Source organism: Sinocyclocheilus grahami, unplaced genomic scaffold (genome assembly GCF_001515645.1).
Source record: "Sinocyclocheilus grahami isolate Dianchi unplaced genomic scaffold, SAMN03320097.WGS_v1.1 scaffold789.1, whole genome shotgun sequence".
Taxonomy (NCBI): Eukaryota; Metazoa; Chordata; class Actinopteri; order Cypriniformes; family Cyprinidae; genus Sinocyclocheilus; species Sinocyclocheilus grahami.
Window position 1 is genome coordinate 132840 of NW_015505968.1, and position 12744 is coordinate 145583.

General features: G+C 42.9%; 1 protein-coding gene across 1 annotated transcript; it reads right to left on the reverse strand.

Moving 5' to 3' along the window:
• Positions 1–1445: 1445 nt before the first annotated feature.
• Positions 1446–4320, reverse strand: LOC107561716 (protein argonaute-2-like). Its single transcript, XM_016246190.1, has 3 exons — positions 4231–4320; positions 4103–4152; positions 1446–3575 (listed from the first exon to the last, which is right to left on the reverse strand). The coding sequence occupies exons 1-3, from the start codon at positions 4257–4259 to the stop codon at positions 1516–1518; spliced, it is 2139 nt and encodes a 712-aa protein (XP_016101676.1). The 5' UTR covers positions 4260–4320; the 3' UTR covers positions 1446–1515.
• Between the last annotated feature and the right edge of the window lie 8424 nt (positions 4321–12744).

The following is a 12744-nucleotide window of genomic DNA, read 5'->3' on the forward strand; positions in this document are numbered from 1 at the left end:
TAAAGCGACCTTTCTACTGACTCAACACAAAAATAAAGATCACAGAAGATAGATGTCCAGCGTTTTGGACTTCCGTTGACGCAACTCTCTCTTTCTATGTCTCTGGGCGCAACTATAACAACATGTCTATAATCCCACCCACTCTAAAGCGGTACTAAACTGCAGTGGAAATTCAAACTGAGCAGAGCCATACCATGCAGTGGAAAAGCGCCAATTTTTTGGTATAACTTTTAATTCATCAACACAATGACTTGAATACACCTCTATGATCAATGGATTTCTCAATAAAAGTTCATTTAGACATTACAAAAACTTCATCCCAAGGGCAAGGCGTGGAGAAGAGCAAGGAGAGAAATCAGATTACAGTCAAATAAAGCCTACACTGAGTCTCAAGCACTGTCCAGACTTGGGCTTCACAAATCTTTATTGAAAAGGATTAACCATAAATAATTATTGCACACACACCTGTGGAACAGTTTGAGACGCTCATGGTTTACAGGTGGCAGATTATAATAACTTAGGACTGTAAAGCGACCTTTCTACTGACTCAACACAAAAATAAAGATCACAGAAGATAGATGTCCAGGGTCCCTGATCATGTGGTCGAACATGCCATATTCCTGCTGCAAGACGACATGAGTACTGCTTATGTGGCCAGAGCAATAAACTGCAATGTCCATAATTTACTGTAAGAAGCCTATAAGACAGTGCTACAAGGAGATAAGGACAGCTGATCATTCTTGCAATGGCAAACCAAGTGTCCCCAGATGCGTTTGAGAACTTGCATGTGCCTTGGTGGAAAAGTGGGGTAATATCTCAGAGAGAACTGGTAAATCTCAATGTCCATGAGGACGTGATGCACTGTAGTGCTTAAAGCAGCCAGTGGCTACACAAGATACTTACTGTAACTTTTGAAATTAACACCCCTCTCTGTTCAGGGACTCATCCCATTTGTTTAAACGTTAGGAAAACTGCAGTTTGACTTTGTAAAAACATTTACCTTTTAAGATATGACTGAAATAAAAGCAGTTGAAAGGACTTTAGGATTTATAGGCAAACTACGACAAGCAACTAGAGAAACTCACACTAGTGATGTCAATGTACAATCAACCTGTAGGGGACACAAACTAGTCACCCATGATTTTTGCATAACCAGTCTGTGATCATGCCTTAAACCAAGCAGATGTAATCAGTACAAAGAGCTCTTAAAATAACTTAAACCGATTACACAACCACAGAGAGAACCCCAAACAAAGAAAACCAAAGATGAGGTAAATGTGCCAATAGAACGTCACAGATATCGAAATACCAGTAGACATGTTTCTACCCCCCTCCCCCATTTTCCTAGAAGACATCATACACCCAACATTAAATTACTGCATCAGTAGACCACATTAAAGCCCTTGCGGATTTAGATAACCGAAAAAGAACCCAGCAAACACAAACCAATGTTTATGTGATATTTATTGTTTATATAAAAAACAAACACTAAATGAAGTTAAATCAACTGTGCAGCTATGACTTCACTTGCTGCAACATGCCTGGCGAGAAGCGCTTATTTGGAGTAGTCTGGGAGTGCAGTGGTGCTGTATCCTGAAGGTCAGGCTGCAACACAGACTCATAGCTTGAAACAAGTTGTACATTACTGGGTTGCTCTAGGGGTTGGGCACCAAAACTGGAAAGAGACCCATAACTTGACTGCTCTGGCATAGAAGGGAGCTGGAATCCAGGCTGAAGAGACACAGATTGGCCACTGGGCTGGGACACAGACTGGTAGGGAGCTTGTGCGAACTGGTAGTTGGTTTGTGATGACTGCAGGCCACTGGGTTGCGAGACAGGCTGGTATCTGGTCAGTCCTGGTTTTTGGCCATCAGGCCGGGGCACAAACTGGTAGCGCGTTTGGGCTGACTGCAGGCCACTGGGCTGGGAGACAGGCTGGTATCGGGTCAGTCCTGGTTTTTGGCCACTAGGCTGTTGCATAGAGTGGTAGCTGGTTTGGGCTGATTGGTAGCTGGTTTGTGCGGACTGCAGGCCAGTGGGTTGTGAGACAGACTGGTATTGGGTCACTCCTGGTTTTTGGCCACTAGGCTGTTGCATAGACTGATAGCTGGTTTGTGCGGACTGCAGGCCAGTAGGTTTGGGCACAGACTGGTAGCTAGCTTGTGACGACTGCAACCCACTAGGCTGTGAGATTGGCTGGTATTGGATCTTTCCTGGTTTTTGGCCATCAGGCCGGGGCACAAACTGGTAGCGCGTTTGGGCTGACTGCAGGCCACTGGGCTGGGAGACCGGCTGGGTTCGGGGCACTCCCGGGTTTTGGCCCCTCGGTTGTTTCAGGCCAGTAGGTTGGGGCACAGACTGGTAGCTAGCTTGTGACGACTGCAACCCACTAGGCTGTGAGATTGGCTGGTATTGGATCTTTCCTGGTTTTTGGCCATCAGGCCGGGGCACAAACTGGTAGCGCGTTTGGGCTGACTGCAGGCCACTGGGCTGGGAGACCGGCTGGTATCGGGTCACTCCTGGTTTTTGGCCACTAGGTTGTTGCATAGAATGGTAGCTGGTTTGAGTTGACTGCAGGCCAGTAGGTTGGGGCGCAGACTGGTAGCTAGCTTGTGCCGACTGCAACCCACTAGGCTGTGAGATGGGCTGGTATTGGATCGGTCCTGGTTTTTGGCCATCAGGCCGGGGCACAAACTGGTAGTGCGTTTGAGCTGATTGGTAGCTGGTTTGTGCGGACTGCAGGCCACTGGGCTGGGAGACCGGCTGGTATCGGGTCACTCCTGGTTTTTGGCCACTAGGTTGTTGCACAGACTGGTAGCTGGTTTGAGTGGACTGCAGGCCAGTAGGTTGGGGCACAGACTGGTAGCTAGCTTGTGCCGACTGCAACCCACTAGGCTGTGAGATGGGCTGGTATTGGATCGGTCCTGGTTTTTGGCCATCAGGCCGGGGCACAAACTGGTAGTGTGTTTGAGCTGATTGGTAGTTGGCTTGTGCTGATTGCTGGCCAAGACTTGAACTCAGGATGGGCCTGCCACCAGAAAACTGCTTGGAACCAACTTGAAGTCTACTGCTCTGGGGCTTGACAAAGGTTTGGGCATTAGCGAACAGTAGACCACTGGACTGGGAGCCAGTCTGCACTGGTTGCTGGCTATTAGAGGCCACAGACTCCTTACTAGTCTGCACTACAGTTTGATAGTAAAGCTGTGCTGGCTTGGGTACAGTCTTACTTCTCACACTTGTACTCAATGCAGTGTCTCGAGAACCAGAAACAAATCTGCCACCTGGAGATATCAGAGAGCCTGGATTTTGCCTTCGAACATCAGATTCAGAACCAATGTTATATACACTGGTCACTGGACTAGAGCCATACGAGCCAGTTTGAGGGCTATAGCTTACACGGTTATATACACCATTAACTGTAGCACCATAAGTGAAATCCTTGGATCTGAGTGGCCTAAAGGGATCCAATACATCTCCTTGGTCATACCAGCTGGAACTTTGCAGCTTCACATCATTCTGCATTGGGAGGCCAGCCTCATAGTACCCAGGATAACCGCCACTGCTGAAGCCACCAACTAAAACACAAGTACAAAGAAAAAGACTGTCAAACATCTTGGCAAATCTGAATTATAGAACTTAGACATGGGACATTCGACACGGAGGCTCCAAAGCCCATTTTACTCCATTGAAGCAGACTGGTTTGAAAAACTATCGAGGCTTGTATCAAATCTGTGATCACATGACCAATGATGCTTCATATGTCAATGAAACACCCGAAGCGAGGTGACTGATTCGCATCTTTGGTGTGGTGTCATTCATTATAAGGAGACATGAAACGCTTTGCGTTCCCTCCCTGCATCATAGTAACACTTTCATGTGTGAACAATGATTCTCAGAATGAAGACAGCTGCTATTGCAGAATATTGCTTTTGTTGAAACCGGGATCAACGAGCTGGGAATCATTTGAAAGTGGCTGCTATAATTGCAGCTGACCACTAGATGTCACTGGTAGGGTCTGTCTTTGAATCTTTTTTGGTACAATCAGGAAAAAGCTTCAAGGCTTCATCTGCCCAACTCTAATAGAATTTGACTGAACACTTACCACTTCCAATATGCCCATGGACACAAAAGCCAAAAAGTGCTAGAGAAAATCTGCAACACAAACAAATGTTAAACACACTTTGCTTTATAGAAATAAACAAAACAAAGGACAGAAACAACAAATTAAACCTTAAGAATTGGACAGTGGTACCCTCCATGTTCAGCAAAAAAAAACAAATAAAAATAAAACCAATACAAAATCAGGAGGCACATTTGTCCCCCCCACAGCACATATTAGTGCTGTTGAACTGGACTTTTTATAGTGCCTGCTACTGCCAATTGTCAGACAATCAGTTGTCATGGGAACATGTAATATACAGTTATTAGGTTCAGGTGTCACAGCCCTCATTACAGGAAAAGCTGACCTTCTTTTTCAGTCTTATTGAACTGATTTTGTCAAGCATATTTTTGTTTTACAGAATGAATGCATTCAAAGAAAAAAAAAGATGTTAGTGTTATTTAAAATATATTTTTACCAGATTTAATTGCCTATATTACTAGATTTAATAAGACATGTCTATGAAAGAATAATTAATATAATATTCCTATGGAGAGAACTGTGTAGAGCTTCTCCAAACATTGAATATTAAACAACATATAATGAAAATTTGATAATACTAAAAATCATAAGAAAAAAATAATCAGAACATATGGCTACTTTTAAATGGCTGTCATTAGAGAAAGATGCTTTTTGTCCCATAATCAGAGGCGGACAAAGTACACAACGAAGTGTACTTTAATTAAGTGACAAGTACAGGTACTGTCGGTCAAATATTACTCCATTACAAGTAAAAGTTGTAAAGATAGATTTTAACTTAAGTAAAAGTACAGAAGTACTTGCTTTTAAAAGTACCAAAAGTACATTTCCTTTTTTATGTCAATGCACTTTATTATTTTATTATTGTTGAATGTAATACTTGCAGTACCTCTGAAGCAACTTACAATACATTACACACTGACTAGCTTGTAGTATCTTTGGAATAAAGAGCTTTTAGAATGTTAAAAAACTATGGGGGGTGGGGGGGGGTATATTATTTAACACCCCTACCCACCCCCACAAAAGCAGGATGGTTTTGATCTCACACAGCTCTGGACACATCTATGTGTAGCCATGCATCCACATTTGAACAGAGTGGACAGTGAAATCCTGTAAATACAGAGTTGATAAGGAAGAAAACAAAAAAATCAAACCTGCTTTAAACCCCAGCAACACAACTGTAGCTATATAACTTTACAACAGCAACACTGCTTTAGCAAAAAAGCAAAACATCAAGACTTATTTGACATCAAAACAAAAATTTTAAAAATGCTGTCTAATCGCTGTACTTTGATGTCATACACAGAATGGTCTGCGCAGTGCTGCTTTAGTCAAACACCTTTTGTGTTTTATTAGGAGACGCACAACAGTTCTTCTGTGGCTTTATAGGTAATAGTTTCACTTATTTAGCAAAATCAGACAATATTGTGTCTAATATAAACCACAATATTTACTTCTTATTATTGAATTGCTGTAAATAAATATCACATTTGGAACTGGTTAGTGCTCAAAAAATGCAGGGAGATCACTTCATGTAGCCCTACAAGAGTGATTACTGATAATCTTAATAATCTTGATAGAAATGTAGTGGAGTGAAAAGTTCAATATTTTTCTTTCAAATGTAGTGAAGTTAGAGTCATAAGTTCCCAGAAAAAATAATACTCAAATAAAGTACCGATACTCAAAAAGTGTACTTAAGTACAATACTCAAGTAAATGTAATTAGTTAATGTCCACCTCTGATTTTATGTGATACGCTGTCGTGGCATTCGACACGTGCAGAAGTAGGCAGACCCAGACTGACAGCTGGCATCTGAAAAAAAAATAAAAATGTAAAGATTATTTACGATTAATTATTGTTGCCATGTTATCTAGTCATTGCTTGTTTACAGTGCTACAGCAGTTTGTTAGAGATCGCGATCTATCTCATTTGTTTGTCTAAAGAATTGCCGACAGATATGAACGTACAAGTTACACTGTAATTTAAACGCGGCAGATTTTAATAAACAGTAAAACAAAGGCAGAATACCGTACAACTCCAGGCTGGCACAGTAATATTGCCGAACGGCTAAACAAATGCAGAGCACCATAACTTAATTTGAGCGGTCTAAAACAAAGTCAAAGAGCGGTAACTGATGATACTGTGTTGTGCCTTGGTTTTTCTCCGGGGCTTTTCTCCAAGATACTTATTGATAAAGGAGGTCATATGTCCCAAAATTATCAATAACTCATTTTCGACCAAAAACGAAGTTATGGTGTTTTGTCTTTGCACGGCAGCACTGCTGTCACCTTAGACGGGTGTGCTTACAGCAACCAGGCACCTCAGCTTCACCCACATCCCGCCTTTTTGCCCATTTTCGATTATCCGGGAGTGACACGCTGCCAAGATGGCGACGGTTGGCTCCGCCCACTTTAGGCTTAAACAATGCACTTTAGAAAACTACGAGTGACGTCACGGACCCTACGTCCGTCCCTGAGTCTCAATGTTCATACTATCCATACTAAATAGTATGTGAGATTAGAATAAGGGTGTCCCAAAGCATAGTATGTTGAAAAGAGTATGCCAGGGATGTCAGTGGTTCAACTGTAAAGTTACGAAGCCACGAGAATACTTTTTTGCGCAAAGAAAACAAAAATAATGACTTTATTCCACATTTTCGTCTCTACTGCGTCACTTGTGGACGCGTGTTCATATTTGACAGATTTCTGGAGTTTTATTTTAAGTCTTGATGTCCTTAAGAATATATATTTGCGGTATAAGTACCAAAAACCATCTCAATATATTTTTACAGCTCCTCTCTCAGAAGCTCTGCAAAGAACAGGTCGAGTTTGGCCTGTCTAATTAATATTCATGAGCCTCTCTTCTGATTGGTCTGTTGTTTTCTGAGTGATGCACGGCCAGGCCAACCACAGGTAACTAGGGTCATGTATGCTGTAGCCTGCTGTGGATCGGTGATACTCACAAGTAAGGTCAATAGAAACATCGGTAATGATGGTCAATGCTGAGGGAAATGTCCGGCCTTACATGTTTGAGCCGAACTCAGACCCCGAATCGGCGACGACAGGAGACAACCAACCACATCATCACAACAGGATGTTTCAGAATGGTAATTAATGTTTTTTTTTTTTTTAACACAGAATGCAGTAAATACAAACCTGACCAGCTGAGCGTTTGCGATCACGTGAACTTGAAGACACTTGTACAAATGCGGATAAGTGACTTGAATGGAAATGATTCCAGATTGGCGATGCAGTATTTGGTTTCTGTATTCTGTACTGTATTTGCCTGCGCTCAAACCTGCCAATCTAAAGGATCAAACGCTGTGTATGGCGTATGAGGTAATTTGTGAATTAGCATAGACTTATAGTCCAAATAAAACAATTGGCAACTGTTACTATTATTACTTCAAAACTGCCCGTCCCTGGAACACAGTTTCCCCTTAAATGTTGTTTTTCAGTTTAAAGCAGTTACGTGCACAAGTTACATAAAATAACTCAATGTCCCTATGGACTATATACTACCTTGATCATTGTATGTTTAAAAAGATACATTCAACAGTTATATGCTGTGTAATATGTACTTAAATGAGATTAATGCAATCAATGCAAAATTAACAAAATAAAAAATTTTCATAACAGCTGTAAAAATGAATTTGACCAGAATTTCTGATTCGTAGCAAGCTGAATATCTAGATAGTGCAGTTAATATTTAGAATGTTGTCGTGGCAATTTTTAATTTCAATTAAAGGTATGAGACAAAAGTCTTTTGAATATTTATTTTCTTGCAAGAAAAGATAAACAGTCAAGTTGACTGCAGAGGAAACACCCCAACTCAACATTTACACCTTCATAAAATGCGGATGGTTTGATCTCATCCAATCATAATGCATATTCAACATACAGTGGGTACGGAAAGTATTCAGACCCCCTTAAATTTTTCACTCTTTGTTATATTGCAGCTATTTGCTAAAATCATTTAAGTTATTTTTTTTCCTCATTAATGTACACACAGCACCCCATATTGACAGAAAAACACGTTGTCCAACTATGGTACTTCTATCGTACACACACACACACTAAATAGATTTCCTGTTATCTCTCAGCTCAGCGAAAACTCAAACATACTGAAGCACTCAGAGACAGTCTAAAAAACACTCTTTAGTACAGTGAAGCAAATAATACTAATAATAATATTAATATTTCAGATAGAAATACAATTTCCTCCACAATGTTACCAATGAATGGTAACTACATCTTATTTAAAATTTGTAAAACATTGGAAATCTTGAGTTTTCGTGAGATATTGATATTGACTAAGTATCTTGGTTTTAATTAGATTTCCCCAAGAAACAGGGAAGAATGGTCTCATGAATGGACCGTCCACCATGATTAATGTTCTTTCTGACAACAAAGCACCTGAAAGGGACACACTCGTATTTGCGACTTCAGAAATAGGAAATTTCAGATTAATATCAGGTGTAAACAGAGATTGAGATGCAAGCCTCTTCGAGTCTGCATAAATTACTTGTTGGACTTCTATTAGTGGAAAGTTCTTGGGTGCTTTATTTAAAACAGTTCATACTGTGTCTACACTGCAAATAAGCAGCCAACAGATCAATATATAGTTGGCGATTTATCGAGCAATTACTTTTCTATAATTGCTTTGCACAAGCCTGCTGGAGATATAAGCTATATGCACATGCACATGTGCTCTGTGGATACAGCTGTAATTCATTACATTTTTATTAGAAACCTGGAAAATACATTCTATTCTATTTCTATTTTCCAATAGAAATAACTGGAGGGGCTCGAGTGTAATGTTTTAGTCTTGCACTGTATATTTGTGTTCATGAATCAAAGTCAAGAGTAAATTATGTGTTTTCTGGTTTGAATATGATTATTTGTTTGGACATAAATACATCACAAATATGCTTACTGAATATACACTTTACCTACTGATTGCACTGCATTATTTCATTCTGTATGTTTTCTTTTCTTTTGAATTTATTTGAATCCACTTTTAAATTAAACTTTGGTCTTTTTCTTTTCAGTGATTTTAAAAGACTTTTACATTTCTTTCTTTTTTCTTTGTCTTTTTTCCATGCCCATGTAAAACACTTATCACTGCGCATGTTGCACTATATAAATAAACCTGTGATGAAAAATGACAAAGAATGGTTTGATTGGTGATCTCCGAAAGAATGACAGACTATCCAACTGTTGTGCTCTGAGCTATTTTATTTGCCAGTAGTGTGAGACCTAACCCTAAATTTGCATTGTCAACATAGTTTCAGCTCTAGATCTAGAGTTGATCTTGCTTGCCTGAGAAAAAAGTAAATAGAATAAGTGTTGTCTTAAACAGGAGATCATGTAGGGCTATCAGACCATCAGTAGGGCTTCAGTTTCATACTGCATCTTGAGGACAGCTCAGGAAAAACACATACTGAACTGTACAAACAGGTCACAACAGATGTCCAACACAAACAAAAACCCACAGTGCTCAGTCAGGAAACCGTGGGAAGTGTGTGACATGGAATTGCCATTACAACCTAAATAGTATTTTTTCAATAGTTTAATGAAGTACTGTATGTGTATATTGTCAGAGATATTTAGAATCAGAATCAGAATCAGAATGAGCTTTATTGCCAGGTATGTTTACACATACGAGGAATTTGTTTTCGTGACAGAAGCTTCCACAGTGTAACAGAATGACAGTGACAGAACAAAAAAACACAGATAATAAAAAATAGAACAAGTAAAATAAGGAATAAAAAAAATATACGAATCGACAGTTGTATGTACAGGTATAGAACAATAGACAGTTGTATGTACAGGTATATTATGAGCAAATTGAAATGTAGACTGAGTATGTGTGTTAGATAAATAAGTGTATGAGTGAATAAATAGTGTGTGTTCCACAGTTATTGTCAAGTGTTCATGAGATGGATGGCCTGAGGGAAGAAACTGTTCCTGTGTCTGGCCGTTCTGGTGCTCAGAGCTCTGTAGCGTTTCAAAGAGGGAGTGTGCTGGATGTGAGGGGTCCAGAGTGATTCTGCCAGCCCTTTTGCTCACTCTGGATGAGTACAGTTCTTGGAGAGAAGGGAGGGTTCTACCAATGATTCGCTCAGCAGTCCGGACTACCCTCTGTAGTCTTCTGAGATCAGATTTGGTAGCTGAGCTGAACAAGACAGTTATAGAAGTCAGAGGATGGATTAAATGATGGCGGATATGAACTGTTTCAGCAGCTCCTGTGACAGGTTGAACTTCCTCAGCTGGCGAAGGAAGTACAACCTCTGCCGGGCCTTTTTAACAATGGAGACTATGTGAGTGTCCCACTTCAGGTCCTGAGAGATTGTGGTGCCCAGGAACCTGAATGACTCCACTGCAGTCACAGTGCTGTCCATGATGGTGAGTGGGGGGAGAGCAGGGGGGTTTCTCCTGAAGTCCACAGTCATCTCCACAGTTTTGAGCGTGTTGAGCTCCAGGTTGTTGAGACTGCACCAGACAGCCAACTGCTCGACCTCCTGTCTTCGGCTGCCTCCCCCTAATTATCAGCATCACCCCATCCCTTAATCGCCGCCCTTCACCAGGCTCCTGTCAGGAGTGGGTGCGTGAGAGAGGAAGGGCACTGAAATAGTCAGGACTGGCGGCGTGTGATGGGGCACACTTGAGCCGAATGGAGCCTCATCACCGCCGCTGTTTAAATGCCGAGTGCACCTCTCCTCGGGAGACCGGTCTCTTCCCCGTGCATGCACGCTGATGTCCTCGTGGGTCCAGGAAGTGGGCCACGAGTAGAGGGAATCCCGTGCTGCTAGAGTCGTGAGCTACCGGACCCGTGGTCCGGACGAGAACCGCACCCGTTACACGGCCGTCGGGCCAGGATGCCGGGCCGTCTAGTCCCTTCAAGTGCCATGGGTAGAGAGAAGGATGAAGCCGCTGAAAGAAGCCGCCGCCCCTCGCGCCCCGGACTGGAGAGGGGAGCACGTGCGGCCGCCGGACTCCGCCCCTTACCTGGACCCTTCCTTCCTGACCACACCCTTCCTTGCACGAACCCCGCAGCACGACGAGGACACCAGATCCCCTGTTTAATTTTGGACACTTGATTCCCCTTTTTCCTGGACACTTTGTTTATCAGAATCAGAATGAGCTTTATTGCCAGGTATGTTTACACATACGAGGAATTTGTTTTCGTGACAGAAGCTTCCACAGTGTAACAGAATGACAGTGACAGAACAAAAAAACACAGATAATAAAAAAAATATATAAAAAAAAATAAAACAAGTAAAATAAGGAATAAAACATATACAAATCGACAATTGTATGTACAGGTATAAAACAATAGACAGTTGTATGTACAGGTATATTATGTGCAAATTGAAATATAGACTGAGTATGTGTGTTAGATAAATAAGTGTATGAGTGAATAAATAGTGTGTGTTCCACAGTTATTGTCAAGTGTTCATGAGATGGATGGCCTGAGGGAAGAAACTGTTCCTGTGTCTGGCCGTTCTGGTGCACAGAGCTCTGTAGTGTCGACCAGATGGCAACAGTTCAAAGAGGGAGTGTGCTGGATGTGAGGGGTTATATTTTGATATATTATATTTTGGTAATAAAAGCCTCTCCGAGGCCTGACGCCACACCCCCTGTGTCTGTCGTTTGGTGATCTCGCCACATTGGTGGAGAATGCAGGCAAGCCGGAGCCTAGACAGTACAGTTGGGGAACACCTGATGACGTCATCCCCTCTCACTGGCAAAAGCTAATAAAACCTTGGACTGGGACAGAGGAACGACAGAGACGGCCTCCCAGCCACAAAAGGGGTAAGTGACGTTGCTTCTATTGTCATTTACCCTGTGGTTGGTTGAGACTGTCGACTAAAACCCGGTTTCTCTGTCCCTGTTCCGGTGCGGTGCGAGAGGGAGAACTGCCCGGAGAGGAATCCCTGCCCACTCCGACCACTTGGAGCCTGGTTGAGGATAGTAGCACTCCCGTGTGGATGGCGGCCCGATGACGGGGAAGTCGCTTGGGGGGGGGAGGGGGGGGTGACCAGTCGGCTGCCTCCCCTTAATTATCAGCATCACCCTGTCCCTTAATCGCCGCCCTTCGCCAGGCCCCCGACAGGAGTGGATGCTTGAGAGAGGAGGGGCACTGAAATAGTTAGGACTGGCGGCGTCTGATGGGGCACACCTGAGCCGAATGGAGCCTCATCACCGCCGCTGTTTAAATGCCGAGCGCGCCTCTCCTCGGGAGACCGGTCTCTTCCCCGTGCATGCACGCTGGTGTCCTCGTGGGTCCAGGAAGGGTGCGTAGAGGGACTCCCGTGCCGCCAGAGTCGTTAGCTACCAGACCCAAGATCCGGACGAGAACCGCACCCATTACACGGCCGTCGGGCCAGGATGCCGGGCCGTCTAGTCCCTTCAAGCACCGTGGGCAGAGAGAAGGACGAAGCCACTGAAAGAAGCCGCCGCCCGTCGCGCCCCAGACTGGAGAGGGGAGCGCATGCGGCCGCCGGACTCCGCCCCTTACCTGGACCCTTCCTTCCTGACCATTGCCCTTCCCTGCATGAACCCCGCAGCACGACGAGGACACCAGATCCCCTGTTTTATTTT

Excerpts from the sequence above, each read along its gene's own strand:
- LOC107561716 (XM_016246190.1), bottom strand. The coding sequence starts at position 4,259 with ATGGAGGGTACCACTGTCCAATTCTTAAG. Across the intron at positions 4,153-4,230 it reads ACCACTGTCCAATTCTTAAG|ATTTTCTCTAGCACTTTTTG; the intron begins GTTTAATTTGTT and ends TTTGTGTTGCAG. Across the intron at positions 3,576-4,102 it reads CCATGGGCATATTGGAAGTG|TTGGTGGCTTCAGCAGTGGC; the intron begins GTAAGTGTTCAG and ends CTTGTGTTTTAG.